Source organism: Delphinus delphis, chromosome 11 (assembly GCF_949987515.2).
Source record: "Delphinus delphis chromosome 11, mDelDel1.2, whole genome shotgun sequence".
Lineage (NCBI taxonomy): Eukaryota > Metazoa > Chordata > Mammalia > Artiodactyla > Delphinidae > Delphinus > Delphinus delphis.
The window spans coordinates 94,196,274-94,223,801 of record NC_082693.1 but is presented as its reverse complement, the minus strand read 5'-3'; the positions used below and the strand labels follow the sequence as shown (position 1 = coordinate 94,223,801).

At 39.4% G+C, this 27,528-nt stretch overlaps 1 protein-coding gene across 2 annotated transcripts in view; it reads left to right on the top strand.

The window, feature by feature from the left end:
- MRTFA (myocardin related transcription factor A) overlaps positions 1-27,528 on the top strand; it is a 199,854-nt gene that overhangs the window by 74,363 nt on the left and 97,963 nt on the right. The window contains exon 4 of one of the 2 annotated variants that reach the window (XM_060025712.1): positions 2,085-2,346. In XM_060025712.1, coding sequence (XP_059881695.1) covers positions 2,085-2,346 — 262 coding nt within the window. Of the gene's footprint in view, positions 1-2,084; positions 2,347-20,642; positions 21,085-27,528 lie in introns of those variants that run through there. The other variant, XM_060025711.1, reaches the window with a different exon arrangement.

Here is a 27,528-nt window from a genome sequence, read left to right as displayed (position 1 = left end):
TTGTGGCTCGCAGGCCCTATAGAGCGCAGACTCGGTAGTCGTGGTGCACGGGCTTCGTTGCTCCGTGGCATGTGGGATCTTCCGGGATCAGGGCTCGAACCCGTGTCCCCTGCATTGGCAGGCAGAGTCTTAACCAAGGCGCCACCAGGGAAGCCCAAGGCGGAAGTTTTGATACTGTCCTCCTCCTGCTTTCCTTTAGGACTCAATTAAGAGTGGTTTTTTTTTTTTTTTTTAACTCACACCTCAGTGCCATCATCCATGTGCGCATGTATGTGTGAGCACGCTCATATGTTTCAGGGTGGGGACGGTATTGAGGACTCTTTCCTAAGGAGTTTGGGTCTCAAAGGATTGTTAAATATCATAAAATTGAATTTTTTAGCCTGAAAAGGCTGCTGTTAAGGAAAGCAAATACTCCCTTTCAGGGTCAGTGGCAAAGAAAAAGCCAGATGGATTAATCATGTATAACAGTTGTTTTTTCCCAGTACACATAGAGACATGGCTTAAATGATGGTAAGTCATAGGCAAGATGGGAAAAAATTTTTTGAAGTTCAGATTCTGGATTTTCTTGGTAAACATTTGTTATTTTTTAATTCCTAAAATTGTTCAAACCCTCAAAAAATTCTTTTCCCGATGTTTGCCCATACTACCTCTTAGATTATTGAGTTCCTAATATATATATATATATATTTTTTGAACTTTCTTTCAGCATTTTTGGAGTAGAGAATCCTTCTTAATGTCTTTATTCTTCCTAATGTCACCCCCCCTTCTTAATTGGTCTTATCTGATCTTTTCCATTCCATTTTACATTTTATGAAGAGCAACCAGAACTACAGTCAGGTTTGGGCACATTATAGCCTTACGTGAAGGTAGAATGTGATGGTCCTTTTAGTTTTCAGTGCCTTTCTTCATTTCATGGCTTTCCAATATTTTGTTGGTTTCTTAATCTGAAGCAGATTAAAGTCCTCACTAAAGTCTGCAGGGAACTCCTAGGTCCCCTTTTTAGATTAAGAATTATAGCTTTTTCATTATAAAAGCAATATGTGTGTTTTAGAGAAAATTTGGAAACTAAAGAAAGTAAAACTTTTCATAGTCCAAACAAACAAAACCCATTTTGTGTTTTGGTAAATTCCCTTATGGTCTTTTTTTCTGTGTATAATATTTTTATATGAATATGTGTTTTTATCTTTTTGTAAACTTAATTTTAGATAAACAGTTTCCACATTTTAATTTGTAAAAATTATTCTTAATAATTCCACAGCATTTGGTGGATGAATATAGTCTTAATTCCCTTAACCATTAATTCCCTTGTTGGTAAAAAGACTTTCAAATTATTTGTATTCTTTTTCTTTTTTTTTTTTTTTTTTTTTTTGCGGTACGCGGGCCTCTCGTTGTGGCCTCTCCCGTTGCGGAGCACAGACTCCGGACGCACAGGCTCAGCGGCCATGGCTCACGGGCCCAGCCGCTCTGCGGCATGTGGGATCTTCCTGGACCGAGGCATGAACCTGTGTTCCGTGCATCGGCAGGCAGACTCTCAACCACTGCGCCACCAGGGAAGCCCTGGGGATTGTTTTCTTAAAGAAATTTTCTCCCCTGGATTATGTTGGTACAATATGATACTTTAATACCTTGTACTCATTAAGTATTATTTCACAAGATATTTTTCCTTAGTAGTTGGAAAGTAACATTTATCTCATAGCTATTTCTCCTTGACCACTATTTCCTTTTATCCCACTAGACGTGTGTGTGTGTGTGTGTGTGTGTGTGTGTGTGTGTGTGTGTGTGTGTGTGTGTGTGTGTGTGTGTGTGTGTGTGTGTGTGTGTGTGTGTGTGTGTGTTGGTTTTATTTCAGTCGTACATTATCCTCCTGAGTGATATAGTTGAGGACACTTATCGGACTTGAAATCTCATGCACTCTGTGAGCATAGTAAAAATTTAATAATGATGCTAGTTTACTTTACAAAAAGCTTTTAAGAATAGTGGTAGCTCACCAGTACTATAATTTATAATAATTAGTATTCAGCATGTATTCAGTGGAATAGTCTTTTTTCCATAACTAAACTTTTAATTTCTCCTTCCATTTCCAGGTTGCCATCACGAAAGCCAAGGTGGATTTCTCCAGTGTAGTGTGCCTGCCCCCTTCCGTCATTGCTGTGAATGGGCTGGACGGAGGAGGGGCTGGCGAAAATGATGATGAACCAGTGCTGGTGTCCCTGTCCGCGGCACCCAGCCCCCAAAGCGAAGCTGTTGCCAATGAACTGCAGGAGCTCTCCTTGCAGCCCGAGCTGACCCTAGGCCTCCATCCTGGCAGGAATCCCAATTTGCCTCCACTTAGTGAGCGGAAGAATGGTGAGTAGATATGGAATTATTGAATTGCCTGATTTGAACCAAGGTCTTCATGTTTCTAATGTCATAGATCCTTACTTTATTTTATGTCTCTTGAAAGTTTCTTATAATCTTAATATTTCTTACAAAATAGAGAAATGATAAGTTTAGGTGGTCATTGTAAGCCCAACATTTCTTGCCTGGGTTATCATAATTGGTTTCTGGGTTTTTTTCCTACTTCTTTGCTTCTCCCCATGTAATATTTCTCATTTTGTAAACCCATATACACATTTATGTAATACATATATTAATTGGAGAGGGAGAACTATATTGTATGTGTTCTTCAGAAACTTGTGTTTATTGTTCAATATTTATTTTCCCTGTGAGTTATTAAAGGTATTCTGTAATGTCTTATAATCTAATCTGTGAATCACCATTTATTGAATAGTTCTTCTTTACCCTAGTGATATTTTTTTTTGGCTGTGCCACGTGGCATGTAGGGTCTTAGTTTCCTGACCAGGAATCAAACCCATGCCGCCTCAGTGGAAGTCTGGAGTCCTAACTGCTGGACCACCGTAGAATTCCCTTCCCTAGTGATCTCTAATGCCAGCTTTATTCTGTTTCTCTGTGTACAGGAGTTAGTTTTTGGGCTCTCTGTTGTTTCACTGATCTCTCTATCTCCGTGTCTTTACATCATTTTAGTTACTGTTGCCATCTGTTAGGACAGGTCTCTCCTTGCCTTTTTCTTCTTCAAAGTTGTTTTGGCTAATCTTGGCCTTTTATTTTTCCATAATTTTAGAATCAGCTTGTGAAGTTCTACAAGAAAACCCATTGGGGTTTTCTCATCCAACATTTTATTATGAAACAATTCCAACATATGATGAAATAGAGAGTTTTACACTGCACACCTTTATATCCACCACTCAGATTCTACCATTAACATTTTATAATATTTTCTTTATAGTAGATCTATCCATCCCACTGTCCATCAATCCACCTTATTTTTTGGATACATTTCAAAGTAAATTGCAGATATCAGTATATTTCCATTTTATTGAAGTATAACGTTGATACAGAGTAACACAAATTGTAATCATCCTGGTTGTTATTACAAACAAAGTGAGTACACCTGTGCGTAATTACTATTTAATAAAGAAATAAAATATTTCCAGCACCCCAGAACCACCCCTTGTGCCTCTTTCCAATCAGTACTCCCTCTTCCTGATCAGATGAAACTACCATCCTGACTTTTAACACAGTAGTTTAGTTTTGCTTGTTTCTAAACTTGATATAAATGGAATCATGCTGTATGGTGTTCTGTTGGTGGCTTCTTTTATGTTTTTGAAATTCATTTGGGTTGAATTGTGTGTGGCAATAGTTCATTTTCATTGCTATATAACCAATCCATTTTATGAATGTAATTTGTCCATTTTTACTTTTGACGGATATTTGGTTTATTTTAGTTTGAGGCTCTTATGAATCATGCTGCTGTGAAGTTCTTGCTGGGATTTTGATTTGAAATATATCATTTATAGGTTAAGGGGGAGAATATACATTTTAAATATTGGGTCTTCCTGTCCATTAGTTAGTTTTATCTCTCCAATTAAATAGGCTATCTTTAATATCTACCCACAGATTTTATAATTTTTTCCATAAAGGTTATGCAAATATTTTATTAGGTATATTCCCTGGTATCTTTTTTGGGGGTAGACATTATAAGTGGTATATTTTTATAAAATTTTTTTGTCTCTTTGATACTGGGGTTGAAATACCAAACCTTTTCAAAACTCCTCTGGCTTTTCTACATCTCTACCCTCCATTTGGGAACCCCCCTCCCCAAACGCCACCCTGCCACCTTCTTGCTAACTCTTACTTGTCCTTCAGTATTCTGTTCAGACATCACTCCCTTTGAGGATCCTGTCCTCACTCATATTCAGTGTTACGTGCCCCTCTTTGTGTTTGCCCAGTTGCCCTTTGTCTTCGTACTTCATCACCCTGTGTTGTAATTGGAATTCTCCACCCAGTGGGCCTTTGAAAACTGAAATCAGACATTGTCACACTCCTCTCTCAGAACTCTTCAATATCTTCTCATGAGGCTTATGATGAAATCATAGTTTTTACGACGTGGTCTTGGTATCACCTCTCACCTGATTTCTTTTTTTTTTTTTTTGTAGCTTAAATCTATTACCTCACAGCTAACCCATGAACAACATCACCTGATTTCTTACCTCTGTTCCCCAGCTCACTCTGTTCCAGCCACACTTACTTTCTTGTTATTTCTTGAACATATCAAGTATGCTACTGCCCCAGGGCCTTGATACTTGTGCTGTTACTGAAGTTCCTGCACAAATGTTATTTTCTCTGGGAGGCCTTTCCTGCCTATCTTATTAAGATAGCACCTCCCATTACTCTCTATCCTGCTTTGTTTTTCTTCTAAGCCCTTATTATGACCTATGTGTGTGTGTATGTGTTTGTACATGTGTGTATATATGTTTGTTGTCTGTATTTCCCCTCTCTGATAGTACATTTCATGAGTCCAGAAACTTTATTTTATTCACAGTATATATTCAACTCCTGGCTCATAGTGGGCACCCAATAAATATTTGTTGAATAAATAGATGAATGGTTTACTTGTTTGTGGCAAGAACTCTGTTTTACATGCGTAGTGGGAAATGTAATGGAAACTCAGGCATTTTTTATTTTGGGAAATAGTGGACACTCAAGCAGTTTTCTTGTGTTCTTTTCCCATTTATAATTTCTACTTGTTCACCCAAGATGGCAGAATGTTCAGCTTATTTATACGTTAAGGGGAAAGAGTCCAGAGGGACAAGCTGGAGACAGAAAAGGGGAAAGGCTAACTGATGGAGCATTGTTCCTGGGAGATGCAAGAGGATGGGATCCAAAGGCATTGGCTCTGCCTTGAGTGTGAGTGGGGACCAGCATTCCTCTGGGATGGGAGGAATGGCAGTGAAGGTGATGACAGACAGCAAACAGCAAAACTGTCATATCTTGGGCAGGAAGTAGAGAAAATTGGTGCTGACAGCTGTGATGGTCTCAGTGGAGTAGAAGGCAGCTGTTACTGTTGAGGCAGAGGTGTTGGTGTATCTTCAGCCTTTTTTGTCTCAGCTCTTTGCCATATAAATCAGCTGATTTTTCCCCCCATTTTGAACAACAACAATTCTCTAACCCTCCCTTTAAAGTCAAGCTCCTGAAAGAGTAGTTTACAGTTACTGTCTCTCTACTTTCCCACATTCCAGAGACTTCACTGCATTCTGGCCTCTGTCCCTACCTCTCTTCAGAAACTGCCATTGCCAAAGTCATTAGTGCTCTTTTTGTTGTAGACCAAATAGGTACTCTGTGTTCTATTTGATCTCTTTGTAGCATTTGACATGGTTGGCTATGCCCTCTGACTGAAACTTTTCCTCCACTGACATCTGTGACACTACTCTTTACTGGCTTTTAAAACTCAGTCTTTCTAGCCACTCCCTTCTCTGCTCAGATCTTTTACTATCTTTCTCTGCTCACCTCTTAAATTTTATTACTCTCCAGTGTTCAGCTCTAGAGCTTCCTTAACTTCTTACTCTATATCTTTACCTTGAATGGTTTCCCCCAGAACTCTGGCTTTAACCTCCATTATATGCTATTGATTCCATGTTATCTTTCCAGGCCAAGTCTCTGCCCTGAGCTCCAGACTCATATGCTTGGCTGTCTGTTGAACACCTTCACTGGATGTGCCACAGACTCAGTACGCTCAGAGCTAAACTCATCATCTTACCGCTGTTCCTACTGAATTCGTCATTGTAGAAATTGGCACCACCTTCTACCCAGATGTTCAGACCAAGGGGTTGCTTTGTTTTGTTTTCTTTCTGAATGAAATCTTTAAGGGTTTTATTTGTTTTATTATCAGATAAAGTATAGGAAAAAAGAAAATGAAAATTCCCTCATGATTATACAGTTCAGTGATAGCTAATGGCAGCAGTTAATATATTTTCTATCAGTTTTTATTTGTTCATTCGTTTACTTTTACACATATATACTCTGTATAAATTGTTTTCATGTAATATTATTTTATGAGATTTTACTATATCATTCAGCTATATTAGAAAACATTTTTTTCTCTGCTTGATATTTGTATTGTGTGTATACAACATTTAGCCAGTCTCCTGTGAGACCTTTACCTTGTTTTTATTTTTTTATGTTATTAAATAATACTGTAGTAAGCATCTTGGTATATAAATCTTGCAAGTAACTGTAGGACAAACTCCCAGAAGTGGATAAAAAGATAAGGACATAAAGAACATTGTGTCCTTCTGGTCACAGAAGTAACGTGTTTGGGTATGAAGTTTTTAATTTTTTGAAGTCATTATTTCCAAATTGTCCTCCAGAAAGATTATAACATGCTATTTTTAGAAGTAATTTTTTACTCCATTTCCTTTCTATCTCCTTTATCTTTCCTGCCAGCCACCAGTCACCAATTTTTGTAAATTCCACAATGGTCATATCTACTGAATTCATTCTTTTCTTGCCATCTTTACAGCTGCCACTTAGTTCAGACTCTTTTTTTTTTTTTTTTGCGTTACACGGGCCTCTCACTGTTGTGGCCTCTCCCGTTGCGGAGCACAGGCTCCAGACGCGCAGGTTCAGCAGCCATGGCTCACGGGCCCAGCCGCTCCGTGGCATGTGGGATCTTCCTGGACCAGGGCACGAACCCATGTCCCCTGCATCGGCAGGCGGACTCTCAACCACTGCGCCACCAGGGAAGCCTGGATCAGACTCTTAATAATGTCATACTTGGATTACTGCAAGAATGGCCTTCTAACTGCTCTCTCCTTGTTTCTCATCTTGTCCCTATTGCCAGTGGGATGATCTTTCTAAACCATAAATGAGGCTACTGCTCTCCTGCCTGAAATCAGTTAGCGGTTCCCCATTTCCTCCCTTTATGCTCCTCATCTTGGCAAACCTTCATAGCCAGTTTCTGCCCTGCCTCTCATCTCTTCCCGCTCACAATAAAATATTTGGGATTTCCCACAAGAGACATTTCCACATCTCAGTTCCACTTCATGTCCTGTTTTTTCTTCCTGGAATGGCCTTCATCCTCTTCTTCTGGCTAATGTTTCTTTCTAGTCAAGAACCAGGGTAAGGGCTTCCCTGCTGGTCCAGTGGCTAAGGCTCCACACTCCCAGTGCATGCTGCCTGGGTTTGATCCCTGGTGAGGGAACCAGATCCCACATGCCTCAACTAAGAGTTTGCATGCCACAACTAAGAGTTCTCATGCTGCAACTAAAGATCCTGCGTGCCGCAACTAAATATCCCGTGTGCTGCAGTGAAGATCCCATGTGCCTCAGCTAAGACCCCAGCACAGCCAAAGACGTAAATAAATATTTAAAAAAAAAAAAAAAAAAAAAAGAACCAGGATAAGGTGCTGCTTCCTTCAGGACTTCTTCCGTAGACTCCCAACTTAGGTTAGGGGTTTGCCCTTTGTGTTCTTCCTAAGTACCCTGTGCATAATTATCTACTTATTTGTTATCATATTTGACTAGATGAGAAGCTTTGTGAAAGCAGGAATTATGTCTGTCTTATTTATTGTGGTATCCTTAGTGCCTAGCCAGAAACTAACGTGCTAATCAATCAGCAAGGGTGCTTGTTAAACGCAGATTCTGATTCTCTAGATCTGGATGAGGCCTGAGAGTCTGTATTTTAAAAAATTTTTTAATTTTTATTCATTTAGTTTTAAAATAAATTTATTTATTTATTTATGGCTGCGTTGGGTCTTCGTTGCATGCGGGCTTTCTCTAGTTGCAGTGAGTGGGGGCTACTCTTCATTGTGGTGCACAGGCTTCTCACGGAGGTGGCTTCTCTTGCTGCAGAGCACGGGCTCTAGGCGCACGGGCTTCAGCAGTTGCGGCTCGTGGGCTCTAGGGCGTGTGGGCTTCAGTAGTTGTGGGGCACAGGCTCAGTAGTTGTGGCACACGGGCTTAGTTGCTCCGCGGCATGTGGGATCTTCCCGGACCAGGGATCGAACCCGTGTCCCCTGCATTGGCAGGTGGATTCTTAACCACTGTGCCTCCAGGGAAGTCCTAGACCAGAAGTTTTAACTACTTTTTTAAAGTTGAAGATCTCTATAAATTTGAAATTTTATGTATAAGTCCAGTGTGTAAAACGGCTGCTCCAGTTGACTGGAATCTGTATGGAGGAGGCAGAACCCCACTTACTTGGCATCCTGCCCCTCAGGCAGCTCTTGAAAGAGCACAAGTTGAAAACTTCTGATCTAGATCATCTATCTCTGTTAGTTTAAGCTATGTCAGAGCCAACCTCTTCAGTTGCTAGAATGGTTTCCTAACTGCCAGGAGCCCTAAATTGATTAATAGTGACCTTGCTTATAAGAGAATGTGGATACTTGAAACTGACAGACAAACATAACAGTCTGTACAGCATAATTACAATTTTGGCAGGCAAAAATAACCCCCCCGAATTGAAATTTTATTCAACATTAGAAAGGAAACAGTGGTGAAATACTGGTATTAGAATAATGCTGAAGGGGAGGGGAGGGGCTTAATAAAGAAATAATCTATAAGAAGTTTGATGACTACAGAAAAATACCTTATATGGTAGAATGTATGTCAATGGCCAAAAATACTAATTGCTTAGCAGAAATCATTAAAATAACTGTCAAAATCAGATTCTGTTGTTTTAGGGAGAAAATAGGAATTATTGATCAAGTTAAGAAAACTAGGAAGTTGCAGAGTAGCTGTTTCCCTGGTGAAACATCTTACTGTTTTCTTTTTTGTTCCATCCAGCAGCCAGCAGGTGAATGTCTGGACAGGGGCATGTTGTTAGTATCTAGTTGCATTGCTTTCCTGGCCATAACTGGGTCTTCTGTTTGTGCACCTTAATGGTGCTTCTTCCTATGAAAAGGAGAAAAAGGCTGGATGTACTGGTAAGAAAATCATTGTTATATTTTACACTGAGTCTGCTTTGCATGGTTATTAGTAGGGAGGTAAAGGTAAGAGCAGAAATGGAAAATCCTCAAGAGGATTATGGAATTGGAAAGTGTGGTGTTCTAGAGCAAAATAAATCCTGGGGTTCGAGGTGCTTTTTCATGGATGGTGTACTGTGTGTTGAAAAGGTGGAGTGAAGTTTTACTTTTTCTCAAATCTCTTTCATTTAGAGGCATATCTTATATGGAAATTCATTGATTGAGCAAGGGTCCTTACGGAGCAATAGGCAGTCACGGTCCTGATACCTCTATTTCCTACACAGAGCAAGTTGGAACCCTACTGAGAGGAGGTACCTTAACCCAACCTTTATTGGCCTAATTGGAAAAAGTTGGCAGAGACGTTTCAAGGTGTATTTTTAAATATTACTTGTCTGTCTTCTTCTAGGCTGAGCTCTTAGGTCTAAAAGATAAAATTGATGTACCTTTGGATCCTCTCCAGGCTGGGCTTGGAGAAGTCCAGAAAAATCTCTCTGATGATCTAACCCCATCCCCTTTGGCCAGCTGGCACACATTGAATGAATGTGTCATAATGGAGAATTCAAGTTTTACTTTGCTTCTTCCTTTAATGGCGCAGTGCTCTTTGGCTGTCTTTTCCTTACATATCCACCCCTTCTTTATACTAACTGATAAGTCTTTCAAGTATGAATGAGTTTCAGAACTGGCTGAGACTGCATAAGGTGTATTTTCAGGAGCCTCTAGGATGGGAGCTGAAATACCATTTACTCCTTTTTCTCATTGCAAATATATTGCATTTCAGTTACCTTACAGGCTTTTGTGGGCAAGCCTGAGAATTTTGCCATAATTCATATTTCATGTGGGAAGGTACATTCCATATTCCAAATGATCAAATTACAAATGAACTTTTGGAATATAATCCATTTATAAGTTGAGGACTTGGTTATATCCTAAGAGGTGTGCCTCTTGACGTTTGAGAATTATGGATTTAAGACACAGTGTATAGTAATTACATGGAATGCATTACTCAGAAGGCACTATAGACAAAAGTTAGATAATTTAATGGATGACAAGTTCATAAATGTTTCTAAGAGAAAGCTGGCATTTTGGGCATTGTATTCTTGGCCTTTTATTTTATCCTTGACTTTTAAACGTTTATTTCAGGTCAGTCATTTGTACCTTCCTACAGTTCTGCTACTGTTCATTGCTGTGACCAGTATGGAAATTATTATTCAGCAGATATTTATAAAGTGCCTACAGTAAATGAGGCACTGAGGAAGATGTTGAAAGGTATACAGAAGAATAAGTTGGACCATAGCTAGTAGTTTTTGCCTTCTCTCCTGTTCCTTTGATGAACAAACCATTAATTAGCCCTTTTATAAGAGCTAATCAATACCAAATTTCTTTGTTTTTCTTTCCCACTTTAGGTACTACAGACTAAATTTGGGGCTAGTCATCTGTTTATGGGGGATAATTTTGGGGGTCATAGATAGAGGTTGATAGGAGGCAAAATTTTCAAAAATGGTGAGATTTACCTTTCCTTTTTCCTGCTTGGTCCCCCTAGCACCCCCTAGATAGCTCTCCTGCACTTCTTGTGTTCTAGTTAACAAATCCATGTTTGTTTCTTAAAGCCAATGAGAACTTTGTAGGACTTGAATTTTTGTATTTTGCATTCTCATTATTGAGAAAGTACTTTTCTCCAACCCACCAAGGATTGAGTAAATAAAAACTTGAAATATCACCCACAAGAAATTACATTTATCTACACCTGTAGGAACCTTTACTTCTGAATTACAGATTGTTGGTGATCCAACAGATATGAATATACTTAGAGAAGAATGGGACAGAACATTTGAAATTAGAGCTGCATAGCTGAAAAAGCTTCTTACACTAATTGCCCCCCCCCCCAGTATTAGATTGGTGATACATATTTTACCATTCATGTCTTTTTTTCTTTTTTTGGCGGGGGGTGGGGGAGGATAATAACATACATACAGAAAAGTGCATAAATCATGATAGTTTGCAGAATAACCATAAAGCAAAGAGCTGTGTAACCACTACTCCGCTCAACAGTAGCTCATTGTAAACCCCAAGGAAGCCTCCCACATGCTCTTTGATTACAGCACCGTCTCTTCTTCATAGGAGTAACCACTATTCTGACTTCTTGAAAATCATTTGTTTTACTTACTACAAATATATTCCTAAACAATGTAGTTTAGTTGAAGTTTATATGAACAGAATGATTCTGTATTCTTCTTTTGTTCAGTACATGTGCTATTCATTTATGCATACGGCTTTAGTTTATTCATTTTCATTACTGTATAGTGAATGCTCCCATGGAAAATTATTCCATAATTTTAAAAAATCCATTCTTCTGGTGAACATTTGGGTAGTTTCCAGGGTTAGGCTATTACGATGTTGCTGTGAATGTTCTTTATGTATCCTGGCGCATGGGTACATGCATGTATACATAGGAATGGAAATTCCTATACATATATATAGTAACACAAAATTACTGGGTAAGATTAAATTCTTTTCCAAAGTGGTTGTACCAGTTTATATACCCTCCAGCAGTTTATGGAAGTTCCCACTGCTCCATATCCTTACCAACACTTGGAATTGTTGCATTTTTAATATTTACTACTCTGTTGGTTATGTGAAGGTATCTTACGATGTTCTTGATTTTCATTTTACTGTTTTCTAATGAGGTTAAACATCTCTTCTTATACGTACTAGCCATTTGGATTTCTTTTGTGAAATGCCTAGTGACATTTTTTGCCTATTTTTTCTACTAAAGAGCTAATAGGAGTTCTTTGATATATTCTGAATACTAGTTTGTTGTTGCTTAAATGTGTTACAGATACCTTCTCACACTCTGTGACTTTCTCATTCTCTTTATGGTATCTTTTAATTAAGGATTTCTAATTAGTTTTGTATCTTAATTTTTTGTATGGGGGTAAGGTAAGGCCCAACCGGATGTTTTTTTCCAAATGGATTCTTATTTACTTACTTTTAAAAATTTATTTATTTATTTATTTATGTCTGTGTGGGGTCTTCATTGCTTCATGTGGGCTTTCTCCAGTTGCTGCGAGCCGGAGCTACTCTTTGTGGTGGTGTGTGGGCTTCTCACTGCGGTGGCTTCTCGTTGTGGAGCACAGGCTCTAGGCACGCGGGCTTCAGTAGTTGTGACACACAGGCTCAGTAGTTGTGGCTTGTGGGCTCTAGAGCACAGGCTCAGTCGTGGCGCACGGGTTTAGTTGCTCCGCGGCATGTGGGATCTTCCCGGACCAGGGCTCGAACCCGTGTCCCCTGCATTGGCAGGGAGATTCTTAACCACTGCGCCACCAGGCAAGTCCCGGATTCTTATTTATTGAAAATAATCTTCTTCCCCACTGATCAGCAGAGCTCCTTTCATGTATCAGGGACTTGCCTATGTGTGAGTGTGTTTCTGAGCTCCTGTTTGTTTCCACTGGTCTGTGTGTCTGTGCTTGTACCAATACCTCAGTCTTGATTATGTTAACAGTAGTTAGTCCTGTTCTATGGGAGAAGTCAGTCTTCCCATCTTTTTCCTTTTCCAAGAGTCTTTTTCTTGGCTTATTCTTGGCCCTTTGCATTTCCATATTAATTTTAAAATCACTGTGGGATTTTGAGTGGAATAAATCTATAAACCAATTTGGAGAGAATGAGCATCTTTAGAATATTGTGCTACAAATGTGGTATTTTTCTCCATTTATTTAAGAACTTATTATTATTTGGCCATACCCCACAGCTTGTGGGATCTTAGTTCTCTGACCAGGGGTTGAACCCCTGCCCCCTGTGCTGGAAACACAGAGTCTTAACCACTGGACCACCAGGGAATTTCCTCTCCATTTTTTTAGATTTTCTGAATCTCCCAGTGAGGTTTTATAATTTTCTATGTGGTGGTTTTACATATCGTTTGTTAGATTCATTTTCAGAGGTTTCATAAGTTTTAATGCTGTTATGGTATCTTTTAAATTTTTTTCGCTTTCTATCTGTTGTTGCTGATCCCAAATATTTTTCTGGAAGAAATAACAGATGCAATTTGTATGTGTCTGTTATCTGCTTTGCTGGGTGGGATGGGAAGAATTATGTAAAGAGAAATGAACAGGACAGAATGTTCACTTCGACATAACTCATTCCCCTTTCATAGGTTTTTCTCCTTTGTGTAAAATTTGGGAAGTACTCATTTGTTTTCCATATGTGTAGCCTGTGGAAGAAAGGGCAGATAATGTATTTTTTTTCCTGTAAGAGTACACTGTATCCTTTCATGCTTTAGTGTTGCACAGGAGGTACTAATTAACTGCTGGGAGAAGTAAAAATTTTGAGTGGGCAGTTTCTGATCCAAATTACATTATTTTCTTGGGGAAAGGAAAGATTTGTTACTTACGTTCCTCAGGAAGCCTGGTTGTCAAGGGTTTTTTAGATTAGCCAATGTGAAAATGCCCAAATCTTAAGCATGCTAGTTCATTGAGCAATTCTGGTTAAAATGTGATGTAGAGAATTTCATAACCTATTTCATCTCAGTACTGAGAGAGAATCAATTTCCCATTCTTGAGTATTCATCAAATGTTGTGCTAGGTTCCTGGAGAACAGATACCAGATAGAATCTCCCTCTTAAACAAACAAACAAACAAAAAACAAACAACATACACACAAATAACTTCCCTCTCCCAGAGAAAATTCTTATTAGCACATGGTTTATTTCCCGCTAGTTTTCTTCCAAGTGTATGTTTTAAAAATAACTGAGCTAATACAATAGACTCAATTATGTGTCCTGCTTTTTTTCACTTAGCACTGGAGCTTAAGATTTTTTAGTCGTTGAAATACTTCTTATAAGTAGCCTTTTAATATGTGTAGAACTTCCATTCTGTGCCATCATTTATTTCATTTCCCCACTGATTGGACATTTGAATCATTTTCTGTTTTTCACACTTACACTAATATTTGGATGAACATTTTAAAAGCCTTTTCTGCATTTTAGGTTATTGAGGTCCTCAGAAGTGAAAATATTGGCTTAAAGAATTTGACCGTTTTAGCATTGAAAACATTTATTCAGTGACTGTTGAGCACCATCTGTATGCCAAGTATTGGAGAGACAGTAAGGAACAAGACAGATAAGGTTCTCATTGTCATGGAGTTTACAGTTAGAGAAAGACAGAAAGATTAAACGAAGAGTTACACAAGCCAATTCATAGTTACAAATTTTGGTAAGTGCTTAGGGGGAAAAAAAGCACAAGATGTTAAACAGATTAGCAAATCTCACTGTGATGGTTCTAATTTAGGTGTGTGGGGAGGTGGGGAGGTTGGTCAGGGAGGGAGAGATGTTTAGGCTGATAGCCAAAGCACAAGTAGTGAGCGCTTGGCTCAACAAAGCAAAGAGGGCATAGCCTGTGTTCAGACTGGGGAGAGGAGGAGGTGGGGAAAGGGGTCTGGGACAGGCAAGGGTTCACTGGGGAAAACTTGGCACAGAAGAGCTAAAAGAATATCATTCTGTCAGTGGAGAGAGAGAGAGAAAGTGATGTGAAATAAGAAGATAGTTAGGGGCCAGATCACACAAGCCTTTGTAGGCCTTGTTAACAATTGAGGTTCTTGAGAAATACATTGTCCCATTCCATTCCAGAGTGGCCCACCAATTTACAATTATGTCAACCCTGTTGGAGTGCCAGTTTCACTTACTAACATTGATAGTCTTATTTGTAAAGGACTTTGATGATGTGATCGTTGAAATGTTTTCATTTCAGTTCGTATTTCTTTGATGATTAGTGAGGAATAATCTTTCCCCAAATGTGTGTAGTTGTTTCTTCATTTTTGACCATTCAGTTCATTTCCTTTCTCACTAAAAGATCATTTTTAAGGTTCTTCCACAAGTACTCAAGTAACAGACTGGGAACCACTTGTCAGGAATTTAAAGAAGAGTTTCTTACATGTCTCTCATCTTAGTTCTCTGGATAAGGGGCTGGATTAGGTCAAGACTGGGTTTCTTTTGGCTGTGTTATTTTATGATTCATGGGTATACAAGTGTGTGGAGTTGGGAATTGGAAAAGAAACTGATAAACTCTGGTGACTGTTTTTCTTAAAAGCCAGCTCACATCATCCTTCCCCTAAGAAACAATCCAGGTCTCTGGTAACCAGAACCAGTTGCTGCTTCTTTTACGTTTGTGTAGCTCATTGTTTGTACTCTTACTTATCACTTCATTTCTTCTGTTTTAAATTGTTGGTTAGAGATTTTCTACCTTACTTCATTATGAGGCCCTTGAGGACAGAGGCAGTGGCAGTCTGTTTCATCGTTGTCTTTGTGCCCCCACTGGCATTGATACCGTGCATAATGACGGTATTTCAGACATGCCGAATGAATGAGCTGGCTGTTTGTGGCTATCATAGCCCTTAACATTGACCGTCCTTTGGAAAGTTAGCTGGAGGTATAGCCCTCGTCTGTCCTGAGGCTGAGGAATAGCATACCTATGGTAATGTGTGAGCCTCCCAGGTTTGCAGGTCTTGACTGGGTTTCTCATCAATAGTAGGTTGTGTTCACAGGAAATGAAAACTGCCCAGGACCTGTAACAACTTGTCTGGGTGTTGGGTTTTGTTATCTTTTGGGTATTTTCACTTTGGCCAATACCCAAAGTTGTCTGGGGGAGAGACTTAATTGGTTGGAGCCTGTGAAATTTCCATATGATGATTAGATCTTTGTAGAGCTGAACGTCAGTAAACTCCTGCATGTACTGTGAGAACCCAAATCAGAAGTGGACATAGGAACAAGATTACATTTCTGTGTTCTGAAATCCCACAGAGATCACAAAAAGGCATTCTTAATTTTGTATACCTGTGTATACTACATTCCATCCTAGGAATTGATATCAGTTGTTAGTGAAGCTGACAACTTTCAGTGCTTAAAGGATTGCTTGGTTTGTTAGGTGAGCCAGGTGCTCTGTTTCTCTGGTTTCTCCTACTCATCCCCTACAATTTGGGCATTTTCATTGTCGTTAGCACTTAATATTCCTGAGGTTATTATTGTGGATGTCCTTTTTTATGTTAACCCTATACCTCAGTACTGTGGATAATTTCAGTCTTCCTCATGTAGTTTTCTAAGTAATAACATGGCATGTGTTCTAATGAAAATTGTAGCAGACTACCTGCCTTTTCTGGGTAGGTAAGGATTCTTTTGTGGTTATGAACGTTTCCCATGCTGTTAGAATTTTCTGAGATAAATAGGGCTTTTCATTCCATTTGGCATACATTTATGAATGCTGTCACATGTTAGACACTGTGTGAGCTCTGTTAATACAGAGGCATTAAACCATGTGGTAAAGAGCAGTAATAGAGTTGGGAACAGGTTCTGAGGGATCATAAATGAGGGTTATTTAGCATATCCATGGAGGGTGTAATCAGGGAGGCTTTCTGGAGAAGGCAGCACTTAAACTGAGTTTTGAAGGAGGAACAAGAGTCAGTTGGTAACAAGGATGATTTTTAATTGAGGCAAAGGCTGGAGAGAAGGAGCACAGTTAAGAAGCTACTGCTGAAGTACACACTACCACCTACAAAATATTCTGGTGAAAAACTTGAACCTGAATTGGGTCATGACTCTGTATGAATCTAACTCCTAACTTACTGTAAATAAAGGGGATGGAGCAGTATGTTAAATGGCACCTTTGGGATACAGTTAGCAAAATCCAAAATGTGGGAAAACAGTCTCGTTATTTTCAACAAATAAACTACAAGAAAAGAAAAGAGGAAGTAGAAATCTATAGATTAAAAGAGCTTCAAGAGGGAATTCCCTGACAGTCCAGTGGTTAGGGCACCATGCTTCCAATGCCCGGGGCCCGAGGTCGATCCCTCGTTGGGGAGCTAAGATCCTGCAAGCTGCCTGGCGTGGCCAAAAAAAAAAAAGAGAGAGAGAGAGATACATTAATGAAATGCAATATGTTGTCCCTGTTGGACTCTGATTCGAATAAATCATCTATACAAAATTTATGAGACAGGAGGGAACATTTGAACATCTACTGGATAGTTGATGATATTGAGGAATTATAAAAAGATTTAGGTGTGGTAGTGGTATTGTAGTTATGTTAAGAAAATAGTTCTTATCTTCTGGGTTTACAGAATAAAGGGGAAATTAGGTGATGCCTAGAATTTGCTCCAGAGTGATCCGGTATTGGCTGGGTGCTGGGGGAAGCAGGCATGTATTGATAAATTTTGAAGCTAAGTGATGGGGTACATAAGCTGCTTATTATGCCATTCTTTCTACCTTTGTGTATGTTTGAACTTTTCTATAATGTTTTTATCGATAAAAAGCTGTTACTGTACTCCAGACAAGAAATATTAGGGACCTAAAATAAAGCACTGGTTGTAGGGATGGAACAAAAAGGATGGATTTGAGAAATAAGTTATAAGCTAATTAAACTTAGATATTTGGGGCTGAAGGGAGGGGAGTCTAAGTTTATGGTTTAGGACCTGAGTACTGTTACCTAAGTTAGGGCAAATAGAAGCAAAGTGTCTTGAGGGGTTGGTGCAAAACAATGATATTGGAAGTTAGCTTTTGTACGTACTGAGTTTAGGATAGCCAAGCCACGTAGAGATGCATAGTTGGTAGAGTACAAGTAAAGGTAGGGCTTGATATGGACCAGTAGGTAGGTGGTGGTTAACCTTAAGAAAGGCTGAGGTTGCCCAGGGAGAATATGTACAAGAGGAAAGGAAAGGGGTGCTCCTGAGAGGGGCAGAGAAAGAGGAGCGATTTAGAATTCTGAGAGGAAAGGTCAGAGAAGTAGGAAAGTAGTATTTTTAAAGGAAGTCAGGGAAATGGGAAATTTTAAGAAGAGTATGGAAACCATGACAAATCCAGTAGGAAGATCAAGCAGGATAAGAACTTGTCTAGTTCCTCTTGATTATGAACATTAAAGGCCTTTGGGGAGCCAGTGGTGGGTGGGAAAGCTTTATATGAATAAACTATATTGCTATACTGCAGTCCCTTTAGAGTAGATTAATAGACTGTAGATCATATTAAAATTTTGTTAATTAGCTAGAGAGTTATGATTAAAAGCAAAAGAGCTTTTATTTTATTGGGAATTAAGATCATTACCCTTCATTTCCCTGGTTCCATCAACTTGAAAATCATGTTCACGTGTGCAGAGACCTTTTCAAAGTTTACTTTAGTTCTCTTTCTATGAAATTTTGCTAATTTGCACAAAAATTAGTGGATTTGAAGCTGCCATAGGAGTTCAGACTTTTAGAATTGTGAAACTGTTTTAAAACCAGTTTTCACATTGAGTCTGATGCTGTGCTGTCTTCAGGGTGAATGCAAAATCCTAGCAGTAGGCAGATTATGTTGCTTATTGTTTTTTTTTTTAAGATTAATTTTTTGGATTTCTGTTTTAAAAATTGTTTTCTTTTTGTTTAGCTCCTTTTATCCCAAAGTGCAGATGAAATAATGGGTGTGGAGTTGCTGTGAAAAAGTAAACAAATCAGTTGAAATGTGATGTGTTAATGTTACTACCACCACGTGACGTGACTGTCAGTACTGTATCTCTGTCGGGCTGGAATATTGACAGTTGACATTCCGAGCACTCTTCTACAGCAAACAGAAAAGTTTTGGCAGAAGAGGAACAGCCCTCTGCCCTTCCTACCATCTTCTTTGCAGGAATCTTATAATTTGTATTTATTTTCCTCTAAGTACAGAACTGTGAGAACTTGTTTCACTTGAAAAACCCTCACACAGCAAATTGTCCAGCCCACATATGGACAAAGGAATGACTCAAGCTTTTAGGGATTCTTTTCCTTTAGTTGGTAACCTCTGACCAGACTATCATGTAGTCTGAGAGTTGGAATTGACCCGTTTTTCATAAAATGGTTTGAGAGCTTGGTTGTGAGAAGGGGCCAGTGAGAATGCTTCTCTCTTCTCAGAGCAGCATTTAGCCCACACCGGCTGCCACTCCGTTGCCTGTTGAGTCATTCCCACAGTTCTATATAGAGCTTTTCTGGCTTTTCTTTTAAACATGATGTTCTTGGAGTGAGAAAGAAAGGAAGTTTTTTCTCCTCCACAGAATCTCCCCCACCGCAAATCTGAATTGCTTTCTCTTTTCTAATAACAGAATATTGCCGTCAATCATTCTGAGACTACTTTCTCTTTTAAGACCTCTAAGCACTTTCATTTATCATTTGTGTGACTACGTGAGCATTAAGGCATTTGCTGGGCTGAGTTTGCCCAGTAGGCTTTCAAGATACAGGCTGTCACCCAGAAAAAACCGAGGCATTCTAGCTAAACATACCAAAAATGGATTTCTAGTTTTCAGCTATTTAAAAGTCAATCAGGGACTTCCCTGTTGGCGCAGTGGTTAAGAATCCACCTGCCAATGCAGGGGACATTGGTTCAAGCCCTGGTCCGGGAAGATCCCACATGCCACGGAGCAGCTGAGCCCGTGTGCCACAACTACTGAGCCGGCACGCCTAGAGCCCGTGCTCCACAACAAGAGAAGCCACTGCAATGAGAAACCCGCGTACTGCAACGAAGAGTAGCCCCCACTCACTACAACTAGAGAAAGCCCGTGCACAGCAACGAAGACCCAATGTAGCCCCCCCCCCAAAAAAAGAAAGTCAATCAGATATGCTGAAAGGCATCTTAATATCCTTATTATGAATATCAGTAAAAAGTACTGTGAAGGGAAGAAATGAGTTTTTAATTTTGGATAAATGGAAATTGCTGTAATTTGAAAAGATTTTAGTTTCTTTTTGTTTTTGTGATGAAAGATTAAAATGCCTCTTGTTCGTTTTTATTCAGAAGATCCTGCTCTGTGCTAGTGGAAAAAGGATTGAAGTTTCTTTATGAGGAAAGGGAAATTCTTATTTCTGTAACTGTCTTCTTATGTGTTCCAAACGTCCAGCAAGATCATAAAGCATTTTAGAAAAGTCAATAACATCAGTAAGCTGTCTATTCACAGATCCCGTGTCTTACACAGGCACAAGTAAGGAGCTCTTTTAGGAGTTTGGCAGATCTGAAAGACAGATTATAGCTCCGGAATGTATTCAGATGACTTTTTAAAACAGATATTTTAATTGGAGAGGGAGTGGAGAAAATATCTGTGCTTCTGTAGTTAAACATTCAACTTCCTTAGCCTGTTATCTATAAGTACCACAGATGAAAAAGCCGTTAGAACGCTTTTTCAGAAAACTAACTCACCGTACATATTTATTTGTGTGTATGTGTTTATATATGCCTGATCCCATCCCACCTCCCATTAATGGGTCAGTAATTGGGCTGTGTCTTTCACAAGATTGAGCTGTTTGGATTATGTTTAATCTGTTGCTCTGAACTGCATTAGCAGCAGAGTCCCTCATACTAAGGTTTTGAACAAAACACTCGTCTTCTCTTCTTGAAAAGAGAGGGGGAAAAAAGCAGTTGATCTCTTTTCTGAAGGTCTTTCTGTCCGTCTCTCCCCTCCCCCCAGAGACGAATAGCAAGGGGAGGAGCTCACTCACTGTTCTAACTACACTTCATATGTCTTAACTTGAGTGCTTTTTGGTTTCCTGTCGGCAGTAAATCAACTCTGTGCCATCTTGACTTGTGTGAAGGGTGGATAAATTGGTAACTGCACTCAGAAGGGAAGTGAGTTCTCACAGTCTGATCTGAGCATAAGGCATGAGACTGAATTTATGAAAGCTTCAGTAGCCTCCGAAGACAACATCTTTCTTCTGCGACTTTGAGGTTTTTTTCATTATATTTGTGGGCTCTTGTTTCTGAGAAGAACCTGTCATGACGCTACTGGAACCTGAGATGTTAATGATGGCTGTACAGTCCGGTAATTCCCGTATTGCCTGCAAATCCTATTTGCCATAGCTTTCTTAAAAAAACATTGGGCATGTTTGTACTAGGGTTGGATGGAGATGGGGAGGAAGATAGAGGGAGGGTAAATATAAATTGTCCAGTAAATGTACTGCATTTTCAGGATTTTATTGTAAAAAATAATAATTTTTTCCTGATTGCAAATTCTAGATCTTCAGACATAGCTTTGAATTAGATGCTTACCGATCTTAAGATTGTTCAGTGAGGAGACATGTGAGAAAAAACGACTTGTCTTCTTTAATCAAGTATTTTGTTATTGTCTGTGGTGCTGCTTTTAATGAGGGATAATTAAATTGCTTTTGCTGTTTTATACAGTACTGTCTTTATCACTAATCTACACTCTTCTTTAAATGGCTCTTTGTGAAAGCGTGTCTTAAAATTTTTCCTTAGCTGTTTTTCTCTTTTGTGGTAAATCTTTTATTTGTATCATCTTCTGGTTCTTTGGAAATCCTCTTGCTAACATGTAGGATTGGGACTCTAAGTTTTGGAGATGAGGAAGTTTGAGCAAGGAGGCAGCCAGTCAACAGAAGGAATGCAGGATTTTTGAAATTCTATCTCTTAACAGTTTTCCCAATTTAAAAGTATCTTTTAAAGCATTTTAAAAATCCCAGTTTGTTTTTAATGATTTCTTCTAGTGTTCTTAAACTTGTAAGTTAGATATCTAAAAATAGGGTATGTTCTTTTGTTATTTTTAGACTTCTACTAAAATGTAGTCTGTAGTGTTTTCCTGTTTCAGAGAATATCTTGAAAGATTCATACAAGTGGCATTTGGGGACCTCTTCCCATCCACTGGCCTTCACTCAAAGGAAAATTAGACTCCTTGGTGCTGGCAGATACTGTCTCAGGCAGAACTGGTCTCACTGTTCTCCTCGGGGAGCGCTTAGATAGTATGTTGAAAGACACAGATATCCATCTGAAGACACAATCAGATGCTATCACATTACACTTTATGGGCAGGGTATGGACAGAAAGGAAAGATATTGCTCCTGTTCTGTTTTTTCTGGTTTTACAAATAAGATCATGATGAGTCGTTTATTAGTTGAGTCTTTCTGTTCATGTATGCTCTGCATTCCAGGTTCCTTTCCTTTTCCTCCCACAGATCTTTTGAGCTTTGTGTTCTAAACAAGATAGTATGCTTATCTGAATGTTTCCCATCTGTCTTTGATGAAATAGTTCCCAGTTAAAATGACTCAGATTTTTTTTTTTTCCCCTGTTCTGTATCCTGGTTCTCTGCTGTATGTGGGCAAGTACATATTTTATTTTAGGAAGTAGAAGTTAGCATTTGGACTCTCTCTCCCTTCTTTGATCATCTTGTTACTTACAGATAATCTCAGTCCAGTAACTTTTCTTAATAAAGGTTAAAAGATTGCTTTTTTCTGAGCTGGGATCTCACTGTTCCTAGCTGGATAAGGGAAAGGGACTTACTTAATATTTTCTTGTCTTGCCTAAGAGCTGTTTTTCCTGTGACATATGTTGGGTAGGGCTAGCCACCCATCTGTTGGACCAGCTACTTCATAAAACTTTTAAAGGATAATAGTATGTAAGACAAGTATGGATGAAATTGACAGGGGTATTGGATACAGGTAGAATGAAAGGTCTGCAGAGAATAGCATGTATGTGGACCTTTTTCTTTTGCATATATTCATAAAAGGGAAACTGGGTATAGAAAGGAGTAATAGCAAACTGATTGCTCTAGTACTTGTGGTTCCTAAATGTTCAAAAACCTTAGTACTGTGTTGCTTTGTAAAATTGTTACTGTTTTCTTCTAAAGCTGTAACCATTATACTGGATTGTAATAGTAAATAATAGATGTATCTATGATAGGAAATGAAAAAGCATCTCTTATGAAGCTTTAATTAAAAAAAAGAAGCCTATCATTCTTTCTATAAAGTCAAGACATTTAGACTATGTGAGCTGTAGGTTTTCCAGCAATAAGGTATTTGGATTTCCATGAATATGTGCTTTATAGGTGAAACTACTATTTAATGAAATGTTTAAAGTAATGAAACTCCTTTGACAAGATTCAAGATATAAGGTTTTCACCCTAAATTAAACTTTAATATACTGAATGTTACGGCAAAGTTCCAGGATACATTGTGTTTTCATTTAGTATTTGAAGCTGGGAGATTTTTGGTGAGGCATACTTGCATGAGGAGACTTTCATCCTCCTCACTGCTGGTGGTCTCTTTCTGACCCTTTGAGATCCAGTACAGATGGTGCCTTTCTGTGAAACCTCTCTCAACAGAGTCAGCCCTTCCTTCTCTCTGTTCCTGCAGCACCACCTTTACAATGTAGACTAATTATCATTTTTCATGTCTTCCTAATTAGATTATTAGCTTCTCGAAGGCTATATATTCATCCATATATTGGCTCCTGACATTGGCACGTGGTAGACACTCAGTATGTATTTTCTTTTTATGTGTGTATATATGTATGTATGTCTGCGTTGGGTCTTCGTTGCTGTACGCGGGCTTCCTTTAGTTGCAGTGAGTGGGGGCTACTCTTCATTGCGGTGCACGGGCTTCTCATTGCGGTGGCTTCTCTTGTTGCAGAGCACGGGCTCTAGGCGCGTGGGCTTCAGTAGTTGTGGCATGCAGGCTCAGTAGTTGTGGCACGTGGGCTCAGTAGTTGTGGCTCGCGGGCTATAGAGCGCAGGCTCAGTAGTTGTGACGCACGGGCTTAGTTGCTCCGTGGCCTGTGGGATCTTCCCGGACCAGGGCTCGAACCCGTGTCCCTGCATTGGCAGGAAGATTCTTAACCACTGCACCACCAGGGAAGCCCCATGTATTTTATTTTTTTAATGAATGAAGAAATCTGGTTTGGCATACTTACCCTAATAAATTGGCATAAGCGTCCTAAATCAAGATTTTATGAAAGTATTTTAAGATCTGTTGTTGTATTAAGACATGAATCCTCTAACTATCATCCTGTATCTTAGCCAGGCCTTGCCCTAAGCGTGTGCTGTTGAATGCACAGCTTTCAAAACTGAAGTTCTTTCGCATCTCAGGATGTGCAGCGTGCACTCTCTTCCTGCGATGTGTACTGCTAAATCCAAGTGTTCTGATCAAGTCACAGAGGATTAAAGCACCTATCACCCCTATGGAAACCTATCTAGATCATTGTGATTAGAAAACTAATTATCTGAGATGGACATTTGGGATTTCTGAAGCTAAGACCAAGGGAATATTGGGGCACAGCGCTGACTCTGGTATGTTTTAGAACCAAGGAATGCCAGGGCTCAGCCCTTGATAGCTAATATGTAAGGCTTTGACCAGGCAGGCCCTGTCCCTGCATCCAGCCAGTGCAGTCTTCTTACTAGTTTATAACTGTACAACAGTGGATCATAGTTCCTTTGTAGAGAAAGGGATTGAAGCAGTTTCCTAGGTATGTTTGGTCACAGGATACACACCTGATCTGGATGAGGCACGGTTAGGGAGTCGGTTTGTTTTTTCCATCTCTCTTGTGCGCATATCTCTGCACACCCACCCACCCATGCACACACACAGACTCCATCCGCACCCTACATCCCCCCTCCCCACTCTTGTCTTGTGTAGGATATCTTTGGAAGGACTGTAAGAAACTGGCAACAGTGACTGCCTTAGGGAGAAGGGATGGAGAGCTGGGGGATTGGGACAGAAGAGACTTTTTGTTCCACAAAAGAATGGAGTTCTCTTTTAAATTTATTATGATTATGGGATACCCCATAATTGTGAAAGAACATGTAGAGTACATATTACAACAGTATATAGAACACACAAGCCCATGGACACATTATCCAACCTGAGAAATGCAGCACAGTGTACACTAAAGTCCTCTAATTACCCTCTTCGATTTGTCCCTTAGAAAACTGCTTTGTTAGTTTGCTTTTAACTGTATATACCTTTAAAATTTTTTATGTGTGTACCCCATACATGCTACCATATAAAAGTGTTTCCTCGGTCCATTTACTCTCTCATTCCTTGATGTTTGTATACTTAATTCTTGCATATTTATTTAACTTCTGGTTCCCTAATCATTACAGTTTACCTCTGACCTGTATATTTTATAATAGTATGGGTTAGAGAGAGAGGAGGAGTAATTCATAAAAATGAAGTTAAAGGAAGATGGTGGGCAGACAACTTTTGCCCTTTTAGGTGATACATTAATTCTTTAAGGAAGGGCCCCCTGTTTGGGTTCACATCACTCAGGGGTCTATAGCGCTAGTGAAAAACTCCAGAACCTTCAGCAATAACTACCTTTTGGATCTACTAATACTCTAAATATTAATATGGGCTTTTAAAAATATGTTCTTGTTTATGTTCAAGAAATTTTAGAGCTTGAAGGAAACCTTAGGTATTTTCTTGTCCTCTCCTTTATTTAAGATGAGGAATTTGGCTCTTTGAGGTTAGTTAATTTCCTGAAGTCACATGATTAATTGGTGGAAGAGATGGAAGGAGAATTCATTTCCTTACTCCCATGACAGTGCTCTTTCTGCTATAACATACTTACAAGGAAACCATCAGAGACCTTTGACGTATGAGATTGTTTATAATTTCCCCCAGAGATCTTGGTTTCTTTGGGTTTTCCCTTGCAGGTTTCTCCCACTACCCAGAGTGACTCACATCTTAAGAGGTAGAGATAAAAACCAGTGCCTGGGTGTCTACCTCCTGCCCCTGGGAAGTGGAGTCAGGTGCTACAGGCCCTGTGGTTCCCTGGTTCACCTCCATCTTGTCCTGCCGTCTCTGGCCTGAGTGCTGATCTCATACCTTGATGATGATCTCAGAAGACAGGTAGGCAGACAAACAGATGTTGTCATCAGTATTCTGGATTGTGTCTTACTGCCCTTTCTCTGACTTATTAATTTATCTGGGGTCCCCTTAGAGTTAGGACCTAGATCAAAGGAATTTGAATTTGTCTGTCTGTCTCTATCTTTTTTTCTTCCCTTTTGTTTCCTTTTGGATGAGGCAAGCTGTCAAGACCATGAACCACAGTTTTAGCTTTATTAAAACGGTGCCAAATTAAATAAAGATGAGTCTCATACAGTCTTGTTTTTTTTGGAACTTCACTTTTATGATTACCACATGCATTATTTTTGAAAGGATTTTCTTTATAATAACAAGGGGGAAAAAAATTAAAAACCTCCCGCTCTGCCATCAACAACAAAAAACAACGTTCTCTGCCTTGCTCTCAACAAGCTAAAGGGCAGTATCAGGCTGAGCTCATGTTGTTAGGGGTCTAGGGCATCCTTAATCTCATGGCAGCCACATAAATGGGGTGGTGGCAGCAGTCTAGTGAGAGTACAGAGGGCTCTGTAAAGAGGGAAAAAAAGGAAAAGAGGAATCTGTGGCAATTACATAGTGAAAATAAACTCAGTAGTGAAATTTTTATAGTGTATCATACTTCTAAAGTGTTTTTATGTATATTATCTTATTTGATCTTCCCAACAATTTTAAGGTATCTGTACCTTCACATTTTGTAGGGTAGGAAACTGAGGCTTCGAGAGGCTTCAAGACACACAGTAAGAGATGGAATATATGTTTAAATTTAGGTTTTTTACTTGAAACACTACTTACTTATATGTTCCATTTAGAATGAAAAGTTGGATCGTATCCCTCCTCACTGAGAACCTGCCACTGGTTCTTATTCACAGAAAAAGCCCAAGTCCTTACAAGGCCCCAGCCCTGTAACTCTCAGACTACACTCCCCGTCTTCCCTTGCTCATTCTGCCCCAGCCGTGCTGGCCTCTCAGCTGACCCTGCACACCTTAGGCTGTACTCCTGTTTCAGGGCTTTCCTACTTGGTATTCTTTCTGCTTGAGCACTCCTTGCTGGGTAGCCTCATGGCATGCTCCCTCACCTCCTTCAGATCTTTGTTCCAATTTCACTTTCTCAGTTAGGCCTTCTCTGACCATCCTGTTTTTTAAAATTCTGCTTTTATTTTTCTTCATACCACTTACCATCTGACAGAATACAGTCGTCCCTTGGTTTCTGTGGGGAAACCAAGGGACCACTTGGTTCCAGCCCACTCCCCACCCCCAATACCACAATTCATGGACGCTCAAGTCCCTTTTATAAAATGGTGTAGTATTTGCATATAACCTATGCGCATCCTCCCGTATATTTTGAATCATCTCTAGATTACTTATAATACCTAATACAATGTAAATGTTGTGTAAATAGTTGCCTGCGCAGCAAATTAAAGTTTTGCTTTTTGGAACTTTCTGGAATTTTTTTTTTCCCCAAATATTTTCAATCTGTATTTGGTTGAATCCGTGGATGCAGAGCCTGTGGATATGCAGGACTGACTATATGTGATTTATTTGTTTATTGGTTACTGCTGTCTTTCCCTACAAGAAAATAAATACCCCAAAGTAGGGGATTTTTCTCTTTTGTTTTTCTGCTGTGTTTCCAGTGCCTGTAAG